Here is a 27,815-nt window from a genome sequence, read left to right as displayed (position 1 = left end):
GTTCCAGTCTCCTCCTACTAGGATGTAATCTGTGGGGTACATAACTTTAAACTCTGAAATAACATTTGTTAGATTTTCCAATAGACGTTTATTTTGACCTTCGTTATTATGTTCATAAAGATTTGTAACAATTAGAAATATACCTTCGCTCTTCAAGCTGCAGTTGACCAATGACCCTCACTATCAGCTTTATATGTTATAATCTCCCCTGGGAACTTATTAAAACAAATCGCCACACCTCCAGATCTGTTAGATCCACGACTGAAAAGAATCTTGTCTCCCCACTGATTAGCCCAAAAGGTAACATCGGCATCCACAGAGTGAGTCTCTTGTAAAAACAGACAGTGACATTTTTGCCCCTTGCAAAATAAAAAAAGTGCCTTTCTCTTAACAATTTCCTTCAAACCCCGAACGTTTAATGAACCAAAAGAAATTTTTGAGTGAACCATAATAAGAGTATGCTAAGAAAATAACTTTTTTTTAAAAAAAGAAAAGAAAAATATATAAACATGAGTTTAAATTGTAACACTTGTCACCAACTCAGTGACTAATAACCTTTAACTTTAAGTAGAACTCTTTTGTCCCATTAATAATATTCCACTGTATACAGTCTTACATCAAGTCTTTCATTCAACGTCGATGATCCTCCGTCCTTCGATGTATCCATGAGGACCCCGGAAAAAGGCCCGTTTCCCAGCCCGTCTGGCTTGTTCAATTTGCGGCCACAGCCGCCTCCTCTCTTCCCAGTCCTCCCGCGGCAGTACCTCAGCGAAGTGGAAACCGCCGTTCTTACAGACAGCCGAATCTTTGGTGCGACGCCAAATCTCCTCTTTCACGTGTCTCAGAGCAAACAGAATGATGATATGTCGGACCTTGTTCTCAATCTTCTTCCCAACTCTATGCACCACATCCACAGATTCTTCAAGCTTTGATATCATATCAGGTGCGATCTTGCCAAGAATTCCAATAACCAGCGATCTGACACCTTCATCTCTTTTCTCTTCTAATCCTTTAATCCGGAGGCACCACCTCATTTTGTACCTTTCTTGCTCTCACACTCTCTCCTTGAGATCGTAGTTATCTTTGGTCAACTGCTCGTTTCGTCTCTCCAACTCTTTAACCTTTTGTTTACATTCTTTCACCTCCTCCGAGTTGAACTGAACCGCTTTGGCTAGGCTGGCTAGCATCGTACTAGCTTGCTTGCATTGCACACTCAGGTCAGCTAGCTGCTCGTCCACTCTTTTTTCAAGGTTTTTTCTACGTAGTCATGATCCGTTCCTTCTCTGCTGTCTTCCTTTCCATCACATGGCGATGTTGTTTCTTGTTTTTTGAGGTCGAGTTTGAATTTAGCAGGTTTAACTATACTTGGGGCAGTCATTTTACTACTTTCGAGTGGAAACAATAACGAACACAAAGTAAATTCTGGGACAAGTTCAACGAGCTCCTAATTCGTGCGACTGCTCAACTCGCCATCTTGCGCCACCGTCTCACTACTAGATGAACTTGTGACACACATCTGCAGCAGAGGCTGAGTGGCTGCTCTCACACCTGGAGCATCCAAATCGACCCACAAACACGTTGAAAGATGCAATGCCATCAATGTGGATTGTCAAGACTGAGAGACCTCTTCCCTCTGACCCCTCCCCAAACCCTCAAACCCTCCTACCCACCTCGACATACAAACTCTGTGTGGCTTCACGTGTTCTGTTGATGTTTACATGATCGAAATAACTTGAACACAAACACAAACAAACAAAGAGGAAGACCGCACCGGAAGGAAACAACTACAAGTCCCAGCATCCTCTGTGTTTAGGGAGCAGCAGTGAAAGTGAAAGCAGGAGGAGGAAGGTGGAGCTGAGGCAGGTGAGTGTTAACATGAATATGTTTCTTCTTATGACATAAAATAATTCCACGCTGTTCGTGTCTGTGGGTGAAATGTGAGGCCGGTCGGCTCCTCTGAGCGCTGGTTTCCTGTAAGTAGAGAGGAAGTGAGTTTAGCTGAGCCTCCGTTTAGTATGAGAGAGCAGGAGGAGAGTGAGAGCTGTGCTGAGGCAGGGTGAGTGTTAACACCGCTCTGACATTACTGTGTCTCTGTGGCGGGAACAACAGGCTCCGTCAGTGGAGGCAAAAATAATCAGACTTTGGTTTTTCAAAGGAAACAACTTTATGTCGGAAGTTCCCGCACGCTCATTGGATAACGATGTGTCAATCACGAGCTATTAGCCAATGAGCGTGCGGATTCACAGAAAGACCCGCCTTTATCACGGGACTTTAAAAACTACAATGGCGACAGAAACTCCGTGAGTGGAGTTCAGGGTGACGTTATGAAACTGTGACGTTTGAGCCACTTCCCGTTGAACGTGAAACTGATGGTTTCTGGTGTTTGGGTCTGTTTTTCTGTATTTATGCAGATAAAGTGTAAACTCAGATGAATTATACCATCAAATGTTAAAGGAAAATATCAGGATGAGTGTTTGTGAGCTGAGAAGGACGTGAAGCGAGCAGTTTATCCCAGAGCTGAAGCTGCTCTGTGTGCAGAGATGAGCTCAGATTCCTGCTGTGATTGATCAACAGTCACAGAAATGTAGACTTGTAGTTATTACTGCAGTATGGTCACAGCAGATACTGATAAACATGTATTATGAGGATGGATGATCAAGTTTCTCACTCTCTCCTTTAAATCTCAGTTTTTTCTTCTTCACAGTTTATCTGTTAATTTATTAATGAATAACACTGAAAGAGTTTCTGTTATATTTCCCCTTGAACATCAGCTTATTAGGGCGGCATTAGGAAATAGCCCCCCTCCAAAGAATGAATAAATGAATGATGATAATAATAAAATGATTCAAAAGCAGAGCTCAGAGTGGTAGAATGGTCAAACATGGATCCACGGGTGGTTCAACTGCATTTGGTGACGTGACTAAAGCAAATCTTTCAAATAATCCCACCATCAACGGGATGTTGTCTCCTTTACTACGGTTACTTTACTTGGTCATTTCTTTGAAATGAACCAAATTCTTTTATTTGTCGGTTGTTGCATATTTAACCTCTACAGTCAGGAAAGGAGGAGATGAGGCCTCAACAATGTTGGGTTGTAGCTGTGCTTCAGGTTAGAGTGAGTGTCCATGGAATAAATGTAAGTCAGTGAACTGGAAACATGACTGTGTTCAAACTTTGTTTTCCTTTTTATAATGAGTCTAATCAAAGGTGGACAGAAGTATCTCCACTGTGACTTTTCTGTGTCACCATCAGAGCTTCTGCACAGTGTTTCTGGGGCAGATAACATTGCAGCATTATGGAGACATTATGGAGACAAAAAGAAAAGCGTCTGGACTTCTTTAAGTTAAACTTAAAGAAGTCCAGACGCTTTTCTTGGACTGTTCAGTGTTGAGTCTCATTCACACACTCCCTCAGACTCTTCACACACACTGATTTGCTGACATAAACACACTCCTGTGTGCTTCACACACACACTGAGGACCATCTACAGACTGTGAGCTCCGTCTTCTTTGTCTTTGGAGCCGAACTCTGACAAAGTTAGGAACAAAACTTTCTCCAGCGTGTGAACTTTCCTCCTAGACTCAGTCTGAGCAGTCAGACCACATATTTCTAAAGCAGCACATGAAGGTGTGGCTCACACACACACAGGTGAAGGAAACAGCTGCAGTATTAAAAACTGCTTCACTGTCTACAAATATATGAACTGAATGTTTCTTTCAGGCTGTAAAAACCTTATTTATCCTCCATTACAGTCCTGCATTCAGAGCATTACTTCTGTTATATTAGTACATGTATTTTATTCTGATGAAGACATGAAACTCTGAGCTGGATTGAATCCATTGAATCAGAGTCCAGGACTCAGACTAAACACACTGAATGTGTCCTGAGCTCGGCCGCTGTTCCACAGTAACTGCTGTCAGAGTCACTGTTACTGAGTTAGCTTAGCTAGCAGAGCAGCTAGCAGTTAGAGTATGAACTCTGTAAGCAGTCAGCTCGGTCCTGGACATGGTTACTGACATAAAGCTGCTCTCTGCAGCCATGTTTGACCTGCTGCTTTGTAGGACTACAGTAATGGAGGATTTGGAGGCTGAACTGGGCTCTGTGACACTTTTTGTAGTGAACTGATGAAAGCTGCGTCTCAGATGGATGTTAGTCCAACACATCAGACACGACCTCTGCAGCTCTCAGTTGATGTGCACATGAATGATTTGTGTTTCCTCTGCAGGTGAAGGTAGAAAGTGTGTGTGAGCTGATGTGAACTGAGCAGCATGGATCAGTGTGAGGACAGAGAGGAGGGAGTCCCTCCCTCTAAAAGCACTCTGTGTGGGGAACATGAGAGCCAGACCAAAGCTCAGAGGTGAGATGACCATCTCTAACTGTCCATGACTCTTCTCCATGTCACAGCTCAGCACTCACATCACTGCTCCATCATTATTCACACTCATACCTCTGTGTGTGTTGTTTTAAAGCCCAGAGCTGTGGGGCGTACCAGGCTCAGCTGGACATAACCCTGAAACTAATCCAGAACCTGGACCTGAACCCAGCTGTGTTTCCTTAAAGAGCAACATGTCGAAGGGTTTTGGTGTAAACTTTAACAAAAGACTGTTATGTGACAAAGAGTAAGTACATTATTTTTATGAGATTGTTCATCATGTCTTTAATTTAATATTTCCAGTTTTTCCTTCCTGTCTCATGAAGCTGTGACATTTATTCTTTTTCTTTTAGGATCAATAAGAGGCCAGAATCTCCTGGACCTGAACCCAGCTGTGTTTCCTTAAAGAGCAACGAGTCGAAGGAAATTGGTGTAAACTTTAAAGGCTGTTCTTCTGCTGCTGAGAGGTAATGTGTGTCTAGATGTTGTTCCTGACTCTGTATTTTTGAATAAATCCTCATGTTTAATATCAGCTCAGCTCTTTTTCACACACATTTCTATGTTGGTATGTGAAGCGGTGTGTGTTGGAGTGTTTCCACAAACACAGCAGTCAGAGTGGAAAGAGTGGATGTTGTAGGAGGTGTTTGTGTAGTGAAGAGGCTGAGTGTCTGTAGGACTCCAGCTGCTCCAGCAGGTGTCTCCTTTGTGCTTTGCTTCAAACACAGTGTAGGGAGGAGCTTCCACTCAGGTCTTTCAGGTGTTGCTGGATGGAGGAGGACAAATAGTTTTTCCCTTCAGTGACACTTCAGCAGCTCAATGTTCTGGGAGATGTTTGTCTTTATGAAGGTTTATGGATTCTTGTTCTTACTTTGGTTAAACTGAGCAATACATTTTCCATCTAACATTTAAAGTAAATTTCCAGGTGAATAAAAGATCTGCAGCTGCAGCCTCTGTGATGTTTCACAGTCTGAAAGTAACAAATTCAACCAGAGTTCAAACAAAGGCTTAATATACGTGTGTGTTTGATATAATGCCAACAAGTACAAACAGGTGTTCTTACAGGTCTTAATCACAGAGGTCTGATAAGTCTGGTGACTTTCACACTCAGCAATTTTGCTGCCTTTTATTTTATATTGGCCTTTTTAAAGCCCTTCAAAGTCTCCCACATTCATACAGAGCTTTTAACACCAAATTCCTTTACAGTCCTTCTCCTCTCACACACGATCACACGACTGATTTGTCTGCAGCAGCTGTGTTACTGCTAGTATTTTATTATGTGTGTAATCTCCTCATATTGTTCCTGTGGTTTAGTTTGACTTCCTTCTGCAAACTCAGCTGCTCTGTTGCTGATACACGTCTCCATGAATATGATTGATCAGATGCTGTCAACACCATGTGTTTCATGTGAACGCTCAGCTGAAACCCTGGGTTGACTTATCGAGTTAATAACAAGCTTCACGTGACTGTGAATGCTAAAGTGAATCCAGATAAAGGAAAGAGACCCTGCTAATGTTGGACTCACTTCTTAGTGTAGATCCCAGGAGGAAGTTCAACATAGCCATTCTTTGTGCTAGCTCGACCAAACCTGAGACCACAGTGCAGGATAATGATCATCATCTGTCTCTGTCAAGGACATTTAAAATCCACAAATAACAAACATAATTATATTTGATCTTTAAAAATATGTTTTCACTTAAAAAAGCATGAGCACACTGGTGGATTACAGAAACATGAAAACTCGTTAACAGTAAAGTTAATTTAGGCATAAACAAAGTGTCAAACATACTGAAATAGAAGGACTGATGTCTGTGTTAACCCTCACATGGGCTGTACAACATTATATAGGGAGACAAAAACAGAGATTATCGTAGCCATCGCTCTCTCGCATGGACGTGGCAGTCTTGCTGTCTGCTGCGAATCCTCCCCGTACCTCCGTGACCTCGTCTGGTATCTGCTCCCTCCTCTGTAAGAGACAGTAAAGGAAAACACGTCTCTGCCTAGTCTTGAAAATCTAATCTTATCATCCATTGTTCTTCTAGGGCCTCTTCTTCTTGTGGCCTCAGCTAACTGCTAATATTTAAATGGCTAACATTAACATGTGTGCCAGCCAGGTTAACATTTATGATGAACTATGATTAATTAACTGATGTTGAAACTGGAGCTTTACTGACCTCTGAAATTCCTCCTAAAGTGTTATTCAGTGTTGTGACAGTCAGCTGCTTCAGCTGCTGCTGGGATGGGCTGTGGCAAAGAGAACAGAGAAAATCCAAATCAGAGTTTTTCTCTGAATTAAAAGCAAGGAAACAACAATATATTCTACATGGTGAAACTGATGGTTTCTGGTGTTTGGGTCTGTTTTTCTGTATTTATGCAGATAAAGTGTAAACTCAGATGAATTATACCATCAAATGTTAAAGGAAAATATCAGGATGAGTGTCTGTGAGCTGAGAAGGACGTGAAGCGAGCAGTTTATCCCAGAGCTGAAGCTGCTCTGTGTGCAGAGATGAGCTCAGATTCGTGCTGTGATTGATCAACAGTCACAGAAATGTAGACTTGTAGTTATTACTGCAGTATGGTCACAGCAGATACTGATAAACATGTATTATGAGGATGGATGATCAAGTTTCTCACTCTCTCCTTTAAATCTCAGTTTTTTCTTCTTCACAGTTTATCTGTTAATTTATTAATGAATAACACTGAAAGAGTTTCTGTTATATTTCCCCTTGAACATCAGCTTATTAGGGCGGCATTAGGAAATAGCCCCCCTCCAAAGAATGAATAAATGAATGATGATAATAATAAAATGATTCAAAAGCAGAGCTCAGAGTGGTAGAATGGTCAAACATGGATCCACGGGTGGTTCAACTGCATTTGGTGACGTGACTAAAGCAAATCTTTCAAATAATCCCACCATCAACGGGATGTTGTCTCCTTTACTACGGTTACTTTACTTGGTCACCGTGTGAATTTCTTTGAAATGAACCAAATTCTTTTATTTGTCGGTTGTTGCATATTTAACCTCTACAGTCAGGAAAGGAGGAGATGAGGCCTCAACAATGTTGGGTTGTAGCTGTGCTTCAGGTTAGAGTGAGTGTCCATGGAATAAATGTAAGTCAGTGAACTGGAAACATGACTGTGTTAAAACTTTGTTTTCCTTTTTATAATGAGTCTAATCAAAGGTGGACAGAAGTATCTCCACTGTGACTTTTCTGTGTCACCATCAGAGCTTCTGCACAGTGTGGAGAAAGATCCAGAAGCAGAGCTGGACTGCAGACAGCCAGTCAGAGCAGCTGTGTACAAAGTAAGACTGAACATCTGTCTGCTGATGGACTCATTTCTGAAAACTGGACTTCTTGTGTTGTTCAGACATTGAAGAGTTTTCTTTCTCTTTAGTCTCATTGTTTTTCTTTCTTTCAGCAGATGTTGGTCTGCAGGAGGTTTTAGATGAACATAAGATCAGTCTGAGGAGGAGATGTGAACGTGTGACTGAAGGAAGTGATGAAACAGGAAGTAGAACCCTCCTCAACACCATCTACACTGAGCTCTACATCACAGAGGGACAGAGTGAAGAGGTTCATACCCAACATGAGGTGAGGCAGCTGGAGACAGCTTCCAAGATGGACGCCCTCCATGACGCTCCAATCAGGTGCCAGGACATCTTTAAAGCCTTACCTGACCAACAGAGACCCGTCAGAGTGGTTCTGACCAACGGCGTGGCTGGTGTTGGAAAAACCTTCTCAGTGCAGAAGTTCACTCTGGACTGGGCAGAGTGCTTGGAGAACCAACATGTCAGTGTGGTGGTTCTGCTTTCATTCAGGGAGCTGAACCTGATCAGAGATGAGCAGTACAGTCTTCTGGAGCTGCTCCATGTTTTCCATCCAACATTACAGAAGGTCACAGCAGAGAAGCTGGCTGTCTCTCAGCTTTTGTTCATCTTTGACGGCCTGGATGAAAGCAGACTTTCATTGGATTTCACCAACAGGAAGCTGCTGTCTGATGTCACACAGAAGTCATCAGTCAGCCAGCTGCTGACAAACCTCATCCAGGGGAATCTGCTTCCCTCGGCTCTCGTCTGGATAACTTCCCGACCTGCAGCAGCCAATCAGATCCCTCCTACATGTGTTGACAGGCTAACAGAAGTACGAGGCTTCACTGACGCCCAGAAGGAGGAGTACTTCAGGAGGAGATTCAGTGATGAAGAGCTGTCCAGCAGAATCATCTCCCACATGAAGACATCCAGGAGCCTCCACATCATGTGTAGTATCCCAGTCTTCTGCTGGATCACTGCTACAGTTCTGGAGCACATGTTGACTACAGAGCAGAGAGGAGAGCTGCCCAAGACCCTGACTGACATGTACTCACACTTCCTGCTGGTTCAGACAAAGAAGAAGAAGAACAAGTACCACGAGGGACGTGAGACGAGTCCACAGGAGCTGACGGAGGCTGACAGGGAAGTTCTTCTGAAGCTGGGGAGGCTGGCATTTGAACATCTGGAGAAAGGAAACATCATGTTCTACCAAGAAGACCTGGAGCAGTGTGGTCTGGATGTAACAGAGGCCTCGGTGTACTCAGGAGTTTGTACAGAGATCTTCAAAAGAGAGTGTGTGATCTTCCAGAAACCAGTCTACTGCTTTGTTCATCTGAGCATTCAGGAGTTTCTGGCTGCTGTCTACATGTTCCACTGTCACACCAACAGGAAGACAGAGGTGGTAGAAGGTTTTCTAGGGAATTTCCGAGAAGAATACAAAAACAGATCTTTTTTTAAGAACATGTTCAAGTCTTATAGCTTCCCATCAATGGATGTCTTTTTGAGTAAAGGCATGTATAAATCCCTCCAGAGTAAAAATGGCCACCTGGACCTGTTTGTTCGCTTCCTTCACGGCCTCTGTCTGGAGTCCAACCAGAGACTCTTAGTAGGTCTGCTGGGTCAGACAGAGATCAGTCCAGGAACCATCCAGAGAGTCATCAACAACCTGAAGAAGATGAACAGTGATGAAATCTCTCCTGACAGAAGCATCAACATCTTCCACTGTCTGATGGAGATGAACCACCTCTCATTATTTCAGGAGATCCAAGAGTTCCTGAAGTCAGAGAACAGATCAAAGAAGGAACTCTCTGAGATCCAGTGCTCAGCTCTGGCCTTCATGCTGCAGATGTCAGAGGAGGTTCTGGATGAGTTTGACCTGCTGAAGTACAAAACATCAGAGCGGGGACGACAGAGACTGATTCCAGCTGTGAGGAACTGCAGAAAGGCTGGGTGAGTCCAGATGTGATCATTAACATCATTGATCAGTGTAGGTTAGTAGTTTAATGTTGAAAATAAAATCAGATTGTAACCACAAAGTGTTTGTGTCCGTACGCTGCAACCTTCCACACCATTCCTTTATTGTACAGACTCAGCAGCAGCTCCATGGATCCCAAATCCAAGAGTGGAGAACAGATTTGAAGTGTGTCACATCCATGCAGTCACAGCTGTTTCCACCATGTTTCCACTGATATTAATCCTGTTCAATGACACGTTTCATATCAGTGAATATGTTCTTTAGGACGTCCACTGACATGTTTAAATGTCCTGCTGGAAATCACTCAAATCATCCATGAAATCCATGAAAAAGCCAAAAGCAGATTAAAGCCAAACAAAGATTCTCATTAAAAGTCTGCAGGTCTGAGAGAGACTCAATCGTTGTGTCATGTCAAACACAGTAAGAGGAGCTGAAGCACACATGTGAAGAGCAGATTCATCAGATTATGACCTCACTCTGTTTTGTCTTCATATACATTCAGTCTGTGTTTATAATGCAGATTTTCTGCTTTTATAATAACACATTTTATATTTTCTATCATCACAGACTGACTCGGTGTGGACTCTCAGAGTCTCACTGTGAAGTTGTGGCCTCAGCTCTGAAGTCCAACCCCTCCCATCTGACAGAGCTGGACATGAATGAGAACAACCTGCAGGATTCAGCATTGAAGCTTCTGTGTGCTGGACTGGAGAGTCCAAACTGTGGACTGGAGACTCTGAGATGAGTTCACTGACTGCGGCTGTTGTAGTTGTTTTTCTATATTTCAGGTCTTTGATTGATGTTTGAAACTTTCTTTAGTTCCTAAATGTTCAGGATGTGTCTGAAGACAAATGTGAAGAAGTTTGAGTGCTTTCAGAAATGTTGTCTTTCCAAACGACTGAACAACAGTTTTTCCTTTTGGCTCCAAACAGAAGTGACAGACTTGAGCAGGGTTCATTTAAAGGCTGACAGAAGTGGAGTGGTGACGGGGAGATGTTTGACAGGACAGTGTTTCAGCCACCACAGGTTCATGTTGTGCTCCATCAGTCAGTGAAGATGAAGTCAGTGCTGATGAGGCTGTAGAGTGTGTGAGGGATGTGAATGAGGATGATGAAGATCTGATGATAGCAGATAAAAACAGGCTGCAGAGACTTTGAGCCATACAGGGCACACAGTGTGTGTACAGAGCAGCTGAAATCATTATGGAGGCCTCACTGGAATATGGAAGCATCACAGTACAGCTTCAGTGAAGCATTAAAGTCTCTGATATGAGATGAGAAATGAAGCAGCCAGAGCTTTTTCATGAGTGGAAATCCACTGTGACTGTGAGCTGCTGCTACAGCCTCCAGATTAGCCAGCAGCTCATCCTGCTCAACATTTCCTCACCAACTTTAATGGAAGTGTGATGTTTTCAGCTGGAGTGATGGTCAGGGTGGCCTCCCTCTCCTCTTCTTCTCCTCTTCCTCTTTCATTTGTAAAGCCACTTCTGCTGCTTTCATTCATTTGGAAGTCCTGTAGCTGAGTTTGGGAGAGACTAACAGCCTCGGCAGCAGAGGGGAGAAAGGCTGTAACACCACCACTTTACTCTGTTCTACCTGTCACATCATTTTATCAGGAAACAAATGTGCTCATGTTTTTACTATGTTTGTCTTGAAGATGTAAGAAGATCACATGGTGCTTTTTATTATTGTGTTGGTTTGTTTGCTGTCTCTTGGATGGAGCCCAGCTGTGCGTGGCCCCTGGGCCTGTGGTCAGAGTGTGTGCTGGATAATCCGGCCCAGGATGAGGCCAAACTGACATGGGATGAAATGTCTGTCACATAATTGAGCTTTGTGAGAAATGTACGACTTTAATGTGAAACATTCAGAGTTTTTTCTCTTGTTGTGTTTGTTTGAAGCTGCTTCCTGTTGGCTTCAGCTGTTTGGAGTTTCCATTTTCTAAACTTCTACATTCTGAACCTTCTTCAGCTCTGAACAGATGATGAAACACTGAATGATTTCAAGCTCACACTTTGTCTAATAAACTTACATCTTTCATTCTTCATACAGATTGTGGGACTGTGGTTTGTCAGAGATCAGCTGTGATTATCTGGCAGCAGCACTGAAGTCCAACCCCTCCCATCTGAGACAGCTGGACCTGAGCTCCAACAACAAGCTGCAGGATTCAGGAGTGAAGCATCTGTGTGGTTTCCTGGAGAGTCCAGGATGTGGACTTGAAACTCTGGGGTCAGTCAGCATGTTTTAGTTGTGCTGAGATGAATATGATGTGAAAGTTGTGCTGACACTAAACTGCAGACATCAGGCTGATATTATACTGATCCACACTGAGGATCTTCATGGTAAAGTCTGTTTTCTTCTTCTCTGGTTTAGTCCATTGACTGCAGCAGAACAATGTTCACATTTCAAACAGTGAGACTCAACGTATGGCCCGCGGCCCACACGCGGCCTGCCCACCTTTCCTGATTCAGAGAGAGGGGACCCTGATTAACTGTGTAGTGTTCTTCCTCACAGTTCTAAGTATCAGACACAACAATGAATAATCCACAGCTGACTGTCTTTAGCAGGTCAAAGGTCACGGCACACAGCAGACAGTGGGAAATATTATAACTCTGATCATTTATCAGCACATATCCATATGTATAAAAACAAAGCTGACACTGTGAGACTTGATCAGAGGTGTGATCATCACAGCAGAGGCCTTTGTGTCAAAGTCACTGAGGATCAAACAGAAACACATGAAGCAGATTTTCCTGTTCTGGCTTTTTATAGCAGATAACCTTCAAAATATTCTGCAGTCCATCAAAAACTGAAGCAAACCATGAATCAACATGTGAACATGAGCTGATGCTGCTGAAGTGAAGCAAAGTTACAGAGGTTTGATTACAGACACAGCTGAGAGTTTGTAATCTGTCATCATTTTAAAAGGTTTACATTTCTTCAGTATTGAACAGCAGAAATGAGGCTTTGTTTTCGGAGGCCGACAGCAGTGAACACAACAGCAGACTGGTGCGTAATAAGCAGTGAATAATGCAGGAAACAGATTTTTGAAGGTAAACTGTTCTTGAAGTACACTGAGAGAGAGAGAGCTGTGCAGGAAGTAAACGTCAAAGTCAGAGAGAATTCATGACGATGTTCATCAAACGTAAAGCGTAGTTTGGATCTTCTTCTGCTGCTGGTTCAGTCAGTTTTGGTTGGAGACAGATTGTTATGGCCCGTCTAGGCGAGGCCAAACCACAACATAAAGGGTGATCCATCCCCGTCCAACCCCAAGCAGCACGTCACACACTTAATACTTTGTAACAGTGATTCATTTACAATGAGTGCAGTTAAACAAAGGAAGGGAGCACATTGTAACTTCAGGGTGAACCTAAGGCCAAAACAACAGACATAAGGTAGCCTATCTCAGGAATAAATACAACTTACCTACGCAAAAGAACTAACTCAAACGACAATCACTTTCCTCCCTGCCTAACAAAAACAGGAGAAAACTGATCAAACAAAAAGGCGGTCCACCCCTACATGCTCTTACATTAACCAACATAGTGACACAGTTAACGGTCTGCCGGTTGGGTTGGGCCAAGGATGAATGACATGGCAGTCCCTGGCGGTATCTTCTTATCTGCTGCCAGCCATCCACCCTGGATGCACCAATCATGGAGGAGCACCTGCACACTCAAATTTACATATAATTACGACAACAGTCGTAACACTGATGAAACCTGAAGCTTCAGGATCTGTGAACTGTCCACTTTCAGCCCCGACGGCGTGTCCGTGTCCGTGCCGTCGAGTGAACGATCCACGCTCTGTGTTTCCATCTTTGTGTGTTTAGCTGCTCTCATTTACTGTTTTATCCTCTAATGCTGGGTAATGTCAGCTGGTCCATGTGCAGCTGGCTGTGAGGCTCAGGGAGCGTCTACAAAGTGCAACACTGAAAGAACATCATCCATAAATATTGAGTAATAACTGGACTCTCATACAGCGAGACTCAAATGCCTTTAAGCATCAGCTTATCCTGCTGATCCAAGTCCAACACTGAGTTTGTAAAAACATCTTTGTCAATCATTTTGTTTGGTTTCTGAGGAAAATGATTCAATAACTTGCTGCTAATACACAACATTTCATCATATTTCCTCATAACCCTCTTTTGTCTGACCATTTGATCCCATTTGAATTTGCAATAAAGGATCCACAGAGTTTGGTGACAATAATGACAGTAGATGTTTGTGTGAAAGTGCTGGAAGCAAATGAGTGTGTGATGTTCTTTCAGTGTTGCACTTTGTAGACGCTCCCTGAGCACTGGTCTCACAGCCAGCTGCACATAGAGACCAGTGTTGTTAGTCCAGGTCAGAAGATGACTTGTTGGAGTGAAAATGAGCTTGTAGTTTGTCTGCTTTAATAATGTGACTGGAAAAAGGTGTTGGACTTCAAATATGTCCATTTCTTTCACACTTCACCTTTAAAAGTGAAGCCTTGTGGTTCCTGGAAGGAAAAACACGACTTTTTCAAGTCTTTGTCCTGTTTTTATGATAAATGTACGACTTTAATGTGAAACATTCAGAGTTTTTTCTCTTGTTGTGTTTGTTTGAAGCTGCTTCCTGTTGGCTTCAGCTGTTTGGAGTTTCCATTTTCTAAACTTCTACATTCTGAACCTTCTTCAGCTCTGAACAGATGATGAAACACTGAATGATTTCAAGCTCACACTTTGTCTAATAAACTTACATCTTTCATTCTTTATACAGATTGTGGAGCTGTGGTTTGTCAGAGATCAGCTGTGATTATCTGGCAGCAGCACTGAAGTCCAACCCCTCCCATCTGAGACAGCTGGAGCTGAGCTTCAACAACAAGCTGCAGGATTCAGGAGTGAAGCATCTGTGTGGTTTCCTGGAGAGTCCAGGATGTGGACTTGAAACTCTGGGGTCAGTCAGCATGTTTTAGTTGTGCTGAGATGAATATGATGTGAAAGTTGTGCTGACACTAAACTGCAGACATCAGGCTGATATTATACTGATCCACACTGAGGATCTTCATGGTAAAGTCTGTTTTCTTCTTCTCTGGTTTAGTCCATTGACTGCAGCAGAACAATGTTCACATTTCAAACCTTCAAAGAAGAAGAAAAATCCTCCACTGGATAATTCACTGTGAAACTCTCCAACTCTTCATTCCACCTTAAAGTCTGTCTGACACTGAAATCCAAAGCAAAATGTGCGTTTGCTTTACAGACAGCAGTCCAACACAAACATACACACATCATCAAAACACAGTCCAACATCCAAATCTCCTCCACTGCCAGCATGTATGATGGGAAAGAGAAGGAGGAACACTCTGACATTCAGGGTTAGAATGAGTTTCATGAAGCAGACTGTGAAGATCAAAGCTGCATTAGAAAGCTTACATGAATGAATGAGTGGACAGAAGTGGACAGAGATCATCTGAAGCACTTCAAAGGCTTTAAATCAGCACATTTCTCTTTATTCTTTATCAACTTTGTTAGTTTCTCTCAGTTTTCTGTGGAATGAAGCTAACAGCAGGCTAATAAGATGCTGACCAATAGGTTTCTATTAAAGGTTGTAATTTGTATATGAAAAAGTGCTTTGGCTCAGCAGGGATCAGCTTACAGGTAGAATACAGCTGCTGGATGGGATTAGCATGTCATAGCTATCTACCAAACTGCTAACTGGGGGATTTCAGGCCATCTATGGATCATTTTTGCTAACTGTTTATTCAGCTTAGGCTCACAGGGCTGCAGCCTGTGCCCTAGCTGTCATAGGGCAAGAGGCGTGGTCCACCTGCACAGGTGAGCAGTCATCACAGGGCCAACAGAGAGAGACAGAGAAGCACTCTCTCACATCCACACCTACAGCCAATTTAGAAGCACCAATGAACCTAAGCAGCATTTCATTGGACTGTGGGAGAACATCCAACCTCCACAGAAAGGCCAACAAGCTTCAACCTACAACCTTCTTGCTTTAAGTCACTAGTGCGAACCACTTTTCCCCATTTCAGCCCAAATCCTGCATCTTCCTGTTTCTGACTCCAGGCCAGCTCCACTAAAACTTTCTCATCAGACACTGCCACCTAGTGGAGGAAGTCTTAGTCCCATTTGAAGCTTCAGATGACAGTTAGTTCCTTTACAAAGAGGTGGAGGTGGTGGGGCCACAGCACCATCATCACTGAGTGCCATAGGACACTTAACCTTTGTTTCCATGTGCTGGGAACTTCCTGTTGTTCCAAGGAGGACTGGAAAATGTGTGAAAATCTCCCAGTCAGTTCCTCACAGCACACTTCAATCATTTCCCTCCCACAGCATCAGGACCAGGGCTTTTTCTCTCTTTGGTCCCACTAAGAGATTTCCACACAAACACCTCATCAGTGGGACTCTCAGAGCTACCAGCCCTTTGCTACAATCACAAAGCTCTTCATTGAAATCAATGATATCAAAGCTGGAATCAAATGAGTCCAAGTCTTCTGCTGATTCAGCATCACATTCATCTTTGCTCCTTGTTCTGCATCCCCACCATGGACTTCATTCCTTTCCAAGCCAGCCTTGAGTGTCCTTTATTCAGCTCATCCTCTGCTTTACTTTTACACCTGATTTTAGCTGCTTTATCTCTCTTTCAACAAGTTTCTGTGCCTCAATCTTTTTCTTCTCTCCCTCATAACAAGACAGCTTCTTCTGCCTGAGAACATGTTGGAGTGATTTACTAATCCAGGGCTGCTTATTGGGGAAAATACTTCCTGTTTCCAAAGTAATCCCCATTTTTCCCAGAAAGAAATGTAAGTAGAAATCGATGATCTAAGTGAGAACATGAGCCTTTAAAAAGTCCCAGTGGGTGCAGTCAAAGCAGTCCCTCAGTCCCAGTATATAGTCTTTGGTCCAGACTGGAACAACTGTGTGCCCAGTTTGAGCTCTCTTCAGTCCTGTGACCTGACAGACCCAGAGGGGCCATCACATCACATTTAGAAGCTCCCCTAATGGAGCCACAACACATGTCCAACACTTAGTCTGTCTTGTTGGACCAACTGGAAGAAATGATTCAAGGACTTAGTCACAGAACAGAGATTCAAATCTCCAAAATCCAACTGGCTGCATCAGGACATATAGTCTGAAACTCTGCACAGTTTCCTGTTTGAAGCTGCTTCCTGTTGGCTTCAGCTGTTTGGAGTTTCCATTTTCTAAACTTCTACATTCTGAACCTTCTTCAGCTCTGAACAGATGATGAAACACTGAATGATTTCAAGCTCACACTTTGTCTAATAAACTTACATCTTTCATTCTTTATACAGATTGAGTTTCTGTGGTTTGTCAGAGATCAGCTGTGATTATCTGGCAGCAGCACTGAAGTCCAACCCCTCCCATCTGAGAGAGCTGCACCTGTGGAGAAACAACCTGAAGTATCCAGATGTGAAGCAGCTGTCTGATCTTCAGCAGAGTCCAGACTACAGACTGGAGACTGTGCTGTAAGTAGAGTGATGGAGTGAGTGGGTGGTGCTGTCAGCAGTATTGTACTAAACACAGTCAGTATGAAACAAAGATCCAGTGTTTCCTGTAAAGCTGCAGCTTCTCAGTGAAGCTGTGAGAGGAGAATGGTGACAGGCTTCAGGATTGGACACAAACACTTCCTGTTTCTGACCTTTATGGTCACCATAGTAACGGCTGACACGCTCTGATCAAACACTGTCAACAGCCAATCAGCTCTCTGAACAAAGCAGCACGCAGACCAATGACTGCATTCGTTTCCAAGTTTAAAGCAGTGAAGAACACAGTCTGTAGGTGAGGAAGAATTTAGTGAGAGCAGATGTTTGGATGGAATTCCTCCAGTTAACAGCTGGAACCGTCCATCTGGATTGTTGGGCTTGTTGTTGGGGTTCCTACAGAGCTCAGAGTGGACACACCAAGGTTCTTCTAATGAATGAAAGTCCAAACTCAAACTAGGAGGGAAAAACATTTTCATCAACTTCAATAAAAATCCAAAGATTAGAAAAAGTGAAGCAACAATGAGTCCTAGTACAGTCCCAGCACTGAAGTCCCTGCTGCTCTTTATACTGGATGTGCTGCATCACTGACTGACAGCTGATGAAGAGTCTCTGGAAACACTCGTTTATCTCCTCTGCTCTTCCTTCTTCTCTCTGCAGGTGGTGGTGATGATGGTAAATAGGGCGGTGTGTGTGCTGAGAGAGGAGGAGCTGTGTCCTGATGATCCAGAGAGGTTGAAGCAGCAGCAGCTTGTGTGTAGAGACGCTCTGACTGGGCCATGTTACTGGGAGGTGGAGAGGAGAGCTTCATCCAGCAGTGACTGACAGAGGAATGAGAAGAAGTACAGATGACTGTCAGTGCTGCAGAGTGAACTGCTCTGAGAACAGCTCCACTGTCAGACACAATGTAGAGTCCAGCATCATCCCTGTGTGTCCCTCTGGATCTGACAGAGGATCATCAGTGTATCTGGACTGCTCTGCTGCTGCTCTGTCCTTCTACAGTCTCTGCACAGTCTCTGTCTGACTCTGGCTACATTTTTGGCATTTATATTCTTGGTTGCTCTCTTTATATTTTTCACATGCAAAATGTGCCCATCTTTGGCAAGATTCATACTGCACCTGGAAAGGAAAAATAAATGGCTCATATTCTGTTTGGTGAATACTATTACTCAACATTTTAATTATGATTGGCAAGTAATGATACTAAGACTTATGTGTTTCTTTTGTTTTGTTTTGTTTTACCATTTCAATCATGCTGCGGTCAGCGTTAGCATCTAACATGGAGAAAACAATGCAGTAGTCCTCAGCGTTCCCTGAAACACAATCATAGTTAGGTTTTAATCAAACATTATTTATTGAATAATTAAAAAATAATAGTACATTTTTTCCAAATATACTTCCTGGAAAATTAGTCTAAATTAGACTTTGAGAAGGGTCTTATCTGAAAGTGTTTGAAGAGCACTATTTGTACTGTGCTGTTTGAAAAGCACTATTTAAATTGGAAGTACGCACTAACGTGATAAGGACTTTACTGGACTTACCTCGATTTTCAAGTAGGGTGCAAGCTATCTGCATTCGCTCCAGCACAACTGGCTCTGTAGTGGTTGACACCTCACTGACCTCTCCAAAATCAAGGTAGTGTTCTGCAAACTGTGAGATTGATCATAATTAGAATGTAAAGTCTTAATTAGGTAAAGGATAGGATAATTATAAGCCACAAGGCTTCAGCCTATTCCTTTTTCAGTTACTGTATGATTAAGTACTTCTATGTAAAATGATCATCTTTGTTGTTGTTGACCGAAATAACTTTCACTTCACTTAAATTCACTTAAAGTCTTAATTCTAGCTAACAAGAAACTGAATCATTTGAATAAGGGTTACCTTTAACAGTAAAACTCCACAACTGCTGGAATCCTGTCGCTTGTTGTGTTGCATAGTCTGTAACTGCCACTCCATGGTGTCTTCATGCCCTCTCATCCTCAGAAAATTCCTAGTTGAACAAAAGTGTTTGTAATGAAACAAGATTTTTTTTTTTTTAATCTAAGAATAACACCTCAGTATCATACATACCTCCAGTTGCGCAGAATTTTCCTGTCATAAACACCTTCATTCCCATGGGGTCTATGAGCAGTATTTTCTGTGCAGAAATGTTGACAATCTAAAGAAAAAGTTAAATTAAAAATTACAATTGTTTGTGCCACTGAAAACTTATTTAAAAATAACACTTTGTGCAAGAAACTGCTTCACAACAAATTATGCAAATTAATAACAAAATGAACACATACCACAAGAATCCAGTGTGTACCAAAGTTCACAGGGCACAGCCACGTCTTCAACTGGGAACTTCATCTGTGGGATTGGAAGTGCAGAGTAATTTGGATTTACTTAGGTACCATGCGTCTCAGGGTGTTTTCAAATATAGTCTTCTTTAAAGGAACCGAACTCTTTCCTCAGCAACAGAAAGGAGTCAACTGTTTGGACCACTTCTGAGCTTTCAACATACCAGTTGAGGCATCTGAACTGCCCAGAAAACAACGAGCTTGCAACTACTGAACAGAGCAGGTGTGCAGCATTCTGCACAAGTATACAAAAATGTTATAGAACAGTAAATAGGTTGTTTTTTTTTTATTTCAAAATTAGTAGGTAAATGACATTTCTTACTTACCTTTCGTCTGTCAATAACACGGTGCAGATATGCATCAATGACCTGTTTTGAAAAATCTGAGTTTATACAACAACAGCAACAATTTTTGAAGTAACTGCTTGAGTGCTGTACACAAAAACATCTAAAGGAATCGAATTGCTGATAAAGGTTCTTTCTGCATATACTGAAACTGGGTATTATGATGTCACAGATGTCACAACATCTGTGTTGTGGTTGATAACATTTTTTCCTGTTGAAGTGAATGGGTGAAACCTTATCAGAGTTTTGCTATATAAACCCCCCGACCTACCCGCACATTTTAAACTATTAATGGTCTCTGCACTGCAAATGCTTCAGAAGGAGCAGAACCTCGAAATCAGACTCAATAATGATAAGTTCTCTTACCTCATCAGAAACCACCGTGACCCCTGCAGTGTTCGAAAAGAGGAATCCAATAACTTGTATGGTCCAACAGCTGCCTCCAAGCGCCCAGTATCCTTTGCACGCCATAGCCTCTTTACTAAAAGAAAAATATGATAAGTTAGCTTAGGCATGCATGAGATTTCTAGTGGATAAGCTTGGTAAAGGCCAACGGGCCACAACAGGAAAAAAGTCAATACAATAGGCATGCATTTACACGCAGAGAAATAGGAAAGGTACAGCGGGTGGGCAAAATAGAAAATTACTGACAGGCAGATCCATTTCCAGACTTCCACAAGCTCAGTGCACGTTGCATGTTTCTTTATATCCAATATGAGTTGAAGACTTCAAAATGCAAACAAAGTCATGCAACAGTCAATTAAGTTGCAACGCCAAACTGGCAACAAATGACCAACTGGTCAAAAAGAGTTGTTCACTATGTCACCTTCATCTTCTAAGCTTTGTTTCCGGGAGGGAAGTTCTTGTTCACGCGTTTCTGGTCCTGGAACACAATTAAACTCCTTGTGTCAGCCGTTTTGGGTGCATAATGAATCCTCTGGACTTTGCTGGCACTGAGGGTTAGCAGTAGGATGGCAGGGAGGCATCTTCAGGTCTGTGCTGCTTTTCCCTGTCTAACTGCGAGTTGGGTATTTTTAATTGTCACTGATATTTACATGGTGGCTTCTTCTGTATGGCTTGATATGGTCAATGCTGTAGTGATTTCTTAAAGTTGCTCCTTCCGTGTTTTTTTAATCTCACACATTTGCCAGCGATGTCTTGAATGGTGTAGGGTCCTGAAAAATCTGGATCAAGTCTTCCTCCCTTCCTTCCATGTTTCGTGTTCAAGAGAAGAACTTCATCTCCAACGCTGTACACAAGGTTTCTGTACTTCTGGACTCGTCTAGCATAAGCTTATGCATAAGCATAAGATTGTACTTAAACTGAAATATGACACCTACTCAGTGATTTACAACATAGAGGTAGGTTGTTTCCTCTTAAACATTTTAACTGCTTTCCTTACAAAATGAACTGGAAACCTATAAGTTCAGTCTCTGAGGTGCTCTGGGATTTCTCTCAGGGTAACGTCTGCCTGTTTGGTCAGAGTCCATAGTGCTCTGTGTGGAAAGTTCAGGTGTTTGAACATTGGTGGTTTCACGTAAACCCTGAACCTCAGGTGGTGAAGCGAGAGCAAACTCTTCTGAATCTTGAGGTGTAGATGTGTCCTCTCAGGTTGCTCTGGAACCACGTGACATTCTGCATCTAGAATCTGATCAACATGTCTACGCCAGACTAAGTTGGCTCCAACATTTATGGTGTATATCAGTGGTCCGGTCCGTGAACGAATCGTGCCAGAATGCCATTTCTGACTTGGGTCTCTGTAGTCTCTGGCGAGAACTCTTTGTCCAACATTGAAGAATCTGGTTTTGTTTCTTGTTGCTTCCACCATGGAAGACTGTTTATCTTGGACATCCTTGCGAATGTCTGGTTTCAGCAAATCTAGATGTGATCTCAGATCTCATCCCATGAAGAGCATTGCAGGTGTGTGTCCAGTTGTTGCATGAGTGGTAAGACAGTAAAAAAATTGTCAATTTTCTGTTGTAGCGGTTTCCCCTCTGTGCGACTGGCTGGTTCAGCTTTGTTGCAGGATGATGGTGAGCTGAAGTGATATGTCGTATGCCGTTACTCCCAAGGAAACACTGGAACTCCTCTCCAGTAAACTGATGACCATTGTCACTTACGAGCTGTTGTGGCAGACCTGTGCGTGCAAACGGTGACCAAAGACTATTGATCGTGCTGGCAGCTGTTGCTTGCTTTACGGGGAAGATTTCTGGCCACTTTGAGTGGGCATCAACCACAACCTGGAACATTTAGTCCATAAATGGGCCAGCATAGTCTATATGAATGCGTTGCCATGGAGCGGATGGCCACTCCCACGCGTGTACAGGTGCTGTTTGAGGCTGGCGCAGCGTCTGCTGGCAAACAATGCAGGATTTAGCCATATTCTCCATTTCACAATCAGTGCCTGGCCACCAAACATAGCTTCTAGCAAGACCTTTCATCTTAACACCCAAATGTCCATCGTGCAGTGAGTCCAGTACCTTTGTACCTAGTTTGGGTGGCAGATGACACGAGTTCCCCACATGACACATCCTTGGCAAACGGATAGTTGGTCTTTGTGGGTGGAGTACGCAGAGAACTGAGTGTCACTACAGGACGGCCAACCATTCACAGTAAGATCGTTTGACAAGATTGTGTTTTGGCTCGTTTCTCTTTTCACCTGAGCACTTGTGACAGGTAGGGGTTCCATTTGTGTAACATGAAACACAGTAGCTGGATCAGTCATTTCTTCGGTGGGTTGCATGTGTGGAAGACGTGAAAGTCCATCTGCATTTCCATGTAGCTTTGTCCCTTTGAACTCAATGGTGTAGGTGTGTGCACCCAGGAACAAAGCCCAAGCAAGCGTACGCAAGCCATGGTTGGAATACCTTTCTGAGGGTTAAAGATGGACACCAGCGGTCGGTGGTCTGTGATCAGGGTGAAGTGTCATCCATATAAATACTGATTAAACTTCTTCACTCCCCACACTAGACTGAGTGTTTCTCTGTCTATCTGCGTATAGTTGCGCTCGGCTGCATTTAGGGACCTTGAGGCAAAGGCAAGTAGTCGTTCGGATCGATCAGGCATTTTGTGAGATAGCACGGCACCAATGCCATATGGTGAGGCATCACAGGCGAGGCGAAGTGGTAGCTTGGGGTCAAAGTGTGTCAGAACCTCCTCTGATGTAATGAGCTGCTTAACTTAACTAAATTAAATGCCTCTTCATAGTTTTTTGTCCATTTCCATTTGACATTTTGTTGCAGCAGAGAGTTCAGCGGGTGCAGGACTGTTGAAAGGTTTGGTAGAAACTTGTGGTAATAATTAATTAAGCCCAAGAATGAACATAGCTGACTCACATTTTTAGTGTCTGGTGCCTTCAGGACTGCTTCAACTTTGTCCTCGGTTTTGTGGAGCCCATGTCTGTTGATCTTGTGTCCACAATACTCAATGGCATCCTTGAAGAACTCACATTTGTTTTTGTTTGCTCTCAATCCATATTTTTCTAGCCTGGCCAGGACTGCTGTTAGGTTAGCCAGATGAGTCTGACCGGCTGGAGCAGCATCTAATAACCAACTCACAAAATAAAGAAAAATAAAAACAAACCAACAAACACAAAAACACCAGGCATCATGATACAGACTTATAATTTGCACCAATGTTTTTTCGAAATTCTATACACGAAAGTGAGCGCGAGAGCACGAGAGCCCTCGGTGCGCCTGCTCGCTGCCAAAGTCAAAGTAAACTTTATTGTCATCTCCGCTACAGACAGTCCAGTATACAGAGATATGAGATGACGAGGCTCCAGTTACAGCAGTGCAAGTAAACAAACAATAAGAAGAGTAAGAAAATAAATATACACTTTAGGACCAGGGGTAAAGGATCAATAACAATTTAAATTTACAGTTTGAGGGGAGGGGGCCCCTGCTGCTTCCAAAAAGAGCACATTTCATTTATAATGTTGTAAATCCAAGTCCATTATGTATTCATGATTTGAATCCTGGGTTGTGTGAAATCTCAGAAATGCACCCTAGATGAAGTGAATCTGTGAACTAAGGTGTAGGTCTATTAGATCATGTTGTGGTGATCCTTGTGTTGGGGGATTTGTGTTCATACTGGAGTGCAAAATTAAAACCAATGGAAGATGGACAAGAAAAGTTCAAAGCCATCATGGTGCTCAACTTAGAAAAAATAGAAAAGAAGAGGAGGAGAAACGAGCAAAAGATGCAGGTAAGCAGATGTGTGATTGGATAATGGCAGGTCATCCTGAAACTATCAGAATCAGAGTGAGTCAGAAATTATGTGCGTTACAGTTGCTCCAAGAAGAAATGGTAAACAAACAAACAGTAACAGACTAAACTCCAAACAATACATTATGTTACAGATTTAAATATTAATTAGTCCTTGTCAATTGTTGATTTGTCCTGTTCTCATTGTATGACGAATTATGATGGCTGTTTGGTAGCCGTCTGCATACAATGCATACTCTGTGTGTGTGTGTGTGTGTGTGGGGGGGGGGGGGGGGGGGGCGCCAGAGGGATTGTTCGCCCAGGGTGCCAAACAGGCTAGGACCGCCACTGCCTGCAAATAAACAACATTGACATCAAAAGTTTTACATTTCCTAAATGTATCCCACAATCTGAATATAACACCCACTTCCCCACGTTTGATCCGCTGTGTTAAATATGATTAAGAACAGAATGCAATCATTTGCAAATCCTATAAACCAGTATTTTAAACAAAGTGAGAAAATGAAACATTTAAAGAAAAATATTAGCCCATTTTGAATTTGATGGCAGCATCCTCTCTCCATAAACTAAAGGCTTTACGATGTTTAGTGCTGGACCATGTTGGTTAATGTGTAAACTCAACAGTTTCCATTTTGATTAACCTGACCAACATCTAACATAGAACACCTTTGAAGTGGACCTCGCACCCTGTGGATAACTTCAAACACGTCGAGGTCTTCAGAGGCTGAACTTTGACCCAGCATCACAACGAGCACCATAAACACTTGTTACGGTTATTAGAAGGAACCCAGCCTTTAGACATCCCCACAATGACATCGTGACCAAGGGTCTGTTGCATGATTTTTAACATGGCTACAATGTGTCGTCTGCTGAGTCATCGTTTAATACAACAACGTACTGAAAGAGAGCATTCAGCATCTGACTGAGCTGGACTAACCTTCCCTTTCAAAAGTGAAAACTGCAACATAAAACTGGAATACAACTGGAGACCAACTCCGCCTCCAAGGCATGCCTACCTTTAGCTGCCACCAGTGAGATATCAGAGCCGGGCTCCACATATCCAATCAGGAGCACGAGCAAGACAGCTTTTGCAGACTCTCCAGAAATATACAAGTCCTTACCAACTGCTCTGCAACCCAGTGTTTCTGGTCCCCTCACTAACATCGCTTTTTGAGATATTTTTTATGAACCACCAAAAAAGCAATTTTACCCCACAGACTGGGTCTGAGGGCAGCAGCGGGGACAAATGATTGTAATGAAGCGACGGACATTTCATGGCTGGTCTTGCATAATCGTGAGTTATTATGTCATATGGTGATAAGTACATAGTTTTGCAAGAGGCATACAAGCACTGTGGAAAAAGTAATCATAAAACTGTTTTTGTGAACACCCTACGTTATGCTTTAAAAAATGTGATACATGTAATGTGATCATCAAAGAACATGATTTTTTTTTTAAACTTTTATTCTTATGCTTTTAAAGTATGTCAGATTATCTTAAAACACTTATTTGTATGTTATAATGTTTTTCTTACACCATTTTTATAGACACCTTATTCATTGTATCAATGTGTAATTATGTATCTTTGATAAATAAATAAAATATTTAATCTTGTATTTGTGTACTTTCTGGTGATTCAATAAAAAATTAGTCACATATCGCTCTGATAAACACAGATGGCTGAAAGAAATGTTTGATGGAACAAAGGAAACAAGTGTCTTGCTGCTAAACTTTTAAGTAACCATGGTTTAAATGAGAAAGTCTGTATGTAAAACATGAAAAACTCCATATCAGTGATATCTACAAAGGTGTACTCATTTCTTTGTAATGGTACTTTACTGTTCCAATGAAACAAAAAGAAAATCTCATTTTTAAAGTACATTTTTCGGCCATCCTGACCTATTTTCAGGGGCAAGAATGTTGATGTTAGACTGTGTTTTAAATCAGGTTGTGATCTTAAACTAACTATCACAGCACTGATTTCAGTTGTAATGTCAATTAGAATCCCAATTTGGCTTTTCTCCAGTCAGTGTTATGGTGAAATTTAACTTGTTCTTTTGTGTAATTGCACATGGCCCAGCAAAGGACCCCTTAGTAAGCTGTACAGCATAAGTTTTCAATTCACTTTTGTCAGAAAACTTCACAGTATGAGAAGTTACAGCACAGTTTCTCCAAACGTGTGGTTCTTTTTCAGCCAGCGTGCTTTTAGAGCATCTACATTAGCTCATGTAGTAAAAGTACAATCAGTAAGTGTACTTTAACATTTGAGATTCCGAGTCACTCTTGCTTAGATCATGTGAACTATATCATGAACCTTTTTTTGTATAATGCATCAAACGTGTTCAAATCAGTTTATTTTCAATTTATTTTAACTAATCTAGAGACAAGCAACTCCTTTTTAGCTTCTGTTATGTATTTACCTCTCACACCTTAATCTAGATGTTAGTGTTCTCAGAGTTAACATGTCTCATGTTGCCATGTTGTATTTCTAATACTCAGCCTCAGTGTTCGCCCTGTTGACCCTCAAATCCAAACACCAATGATCTAGATATTCACAAAATTCATAAGGAGATTCTTAAGGTCTTAAGTTTTGTTGTTTTTATGTTTTACAAAAAAAAACTTCACATTTTTTATATTTTTAAACGAAAGTGACATGCAAGGATATTTTTCTTTAGTGATGTTGCTTCAGCAATCTCAAATACTAATTATTCTGGGAATTTTTATGGTCAAACTATGTGATTTTCCAAATGTGTGTGTGTGTGTGTGGAGTAAAATGACCTTGTTCTTATGATGTTGTCACCGTGAATCATTTAGGATTAACAACACAAATTGTATCGATAGCAGAAACAGTCTTATAACTTATAATTCTCACACGTTACCGCTAGTTTTACAAACGCAGTCTTCACTGAAAAAAATATGTTGTTGGATTTACTTAATTCAATGGTGGACATTTGTTGCACACAGATGTTTTGCTTTGGCAGCAACTTAAACAATTGAGTTAAATTAACACAATTTATTCATGTTCAATAAACCTGTGCAATTTGTGTTGATAAAATGTGACTTAAACATGTTTTGATGAAGTAATTTGAGCTCTTGAAATATTTTAATCCTTCACAATTTTCTCACTTTATCCCAACACCATTCAATAACTTTTACCCAATACTACTTGGTCACTTAAATGCTACATGTTATCTTCAAATTACATTTTGCTATTATATTCTAGCATCAAATACACAATTTTCAAATGGAGGCCTTATAACAGATTGTATTGTTCTCTTCCAAAATGGTTGCTGGCATCCACCAGTAACCTTTCAAAACAAAATGTCTAATTTCACTGCATTGACAGTAGGTAAAGAATTAAACTGACATTACTCCACTACTGAATCTATATAAACCAACAGTTAAATAATGTCAGTTCTTCCGTGTTCTCTGGAATCAATCACAGCAAAGAAATTAGACTCTTTCTTTTGAAAAATGTTGGGAAAGAACAATACAAAACATTCTATTTAAGGCCTCTGACGTCAAGATTCAGTTAAACAACAATTATAACTAAACAATTTGAGGTAATGTTAGTTTCCATTAACATTAAATTAGGTTACTGAATTGGCAAACACCTTCCTATTAACATTACCCATTTTACCCCAATAACTAAAGAAATTAGCACTTGCAGGTCAAAACCTTTATTCAAGAGATGCAAAAATAACATTGATACAGTGACTGTCAAAAAATACAGCACTGATCATACTGTGACATCTTGGTTCAAAACAGCACACTTAGAAA

The 27,815-nt window shown here is 41.8% G+C and overlaps 2 protein-coding genes across 2 annotated transcripts in view; both read left to right on the top strand.

Annotated features, from left to right (window-relative positions):
* Positions 1-4,566: 4,566 nt before the first annotated feature.
* The window catches only part of LOC146577615 (NACHT, LRR and PYD domains-containing protein 12-like), a 199,808-nt gene continuing 176,559 nt past the window's right edge, over positions 4,567-27,815 (top strand). Inside the window, exons 1-4 of the mRNA XM_085267685.1 lie at positions 4,567-4,604; positions 4,726-4,839; positions 7,597-7,673; positions 7,790-9,629. Of these exons, the coding sequence (XP_085123811.1) occupies positions 4,567-4,604; positions 4,726-4,839; positions 7,597-7,673; positions 7,790-9,629 (2,069 nt within the window). The remainder of the gene's footprint in view (positions 4,605-4,725; positions 4,840-7,596; positions 7,674-7,789; positions 9,630-27,815) is intronic.
* On the top strand, positions 12,861-18,275 carry LOC146577623 (ribonuclease inhibitor-like). The gene is made up of 4 exons (XM_085269745.1): positions 12,861-12,898; positions 14,393-14,569; positions 16,938-17,111; positions 17,787-18,275. Exons 1-4 carry the CDS (start codon positions 12,861-12,863, stop codon positions 17,794-17,796), a joined length of 399 nt encoding a protein of 132 aa, XP_085125871.1. The 3' UTR covers positions 17,797-18,275.

This window comes from Mchenga conophoros, linkage group LG3 (assembly GCF_057382185.1).
Source record: "Mchenga conophoros isolate Kocher_MC1m ecotype Shallow Benthic linkage group LG3, M_conophoros_male_GT1.1, whole genome shotgun sequence".
In the NCBI taxonomy this organism is placed as follows: Eukaryota; Metazoa; Chordata; class Actinopteri; order Cichliformes; family Cichlidae; genus Mchenga; species Mchenga conophoros.
The sequence above is the reverse complement of the archived record's forward strand: the minus strand, read 5'-3'. Positions and strand labels throughout refer to the sequence as shown.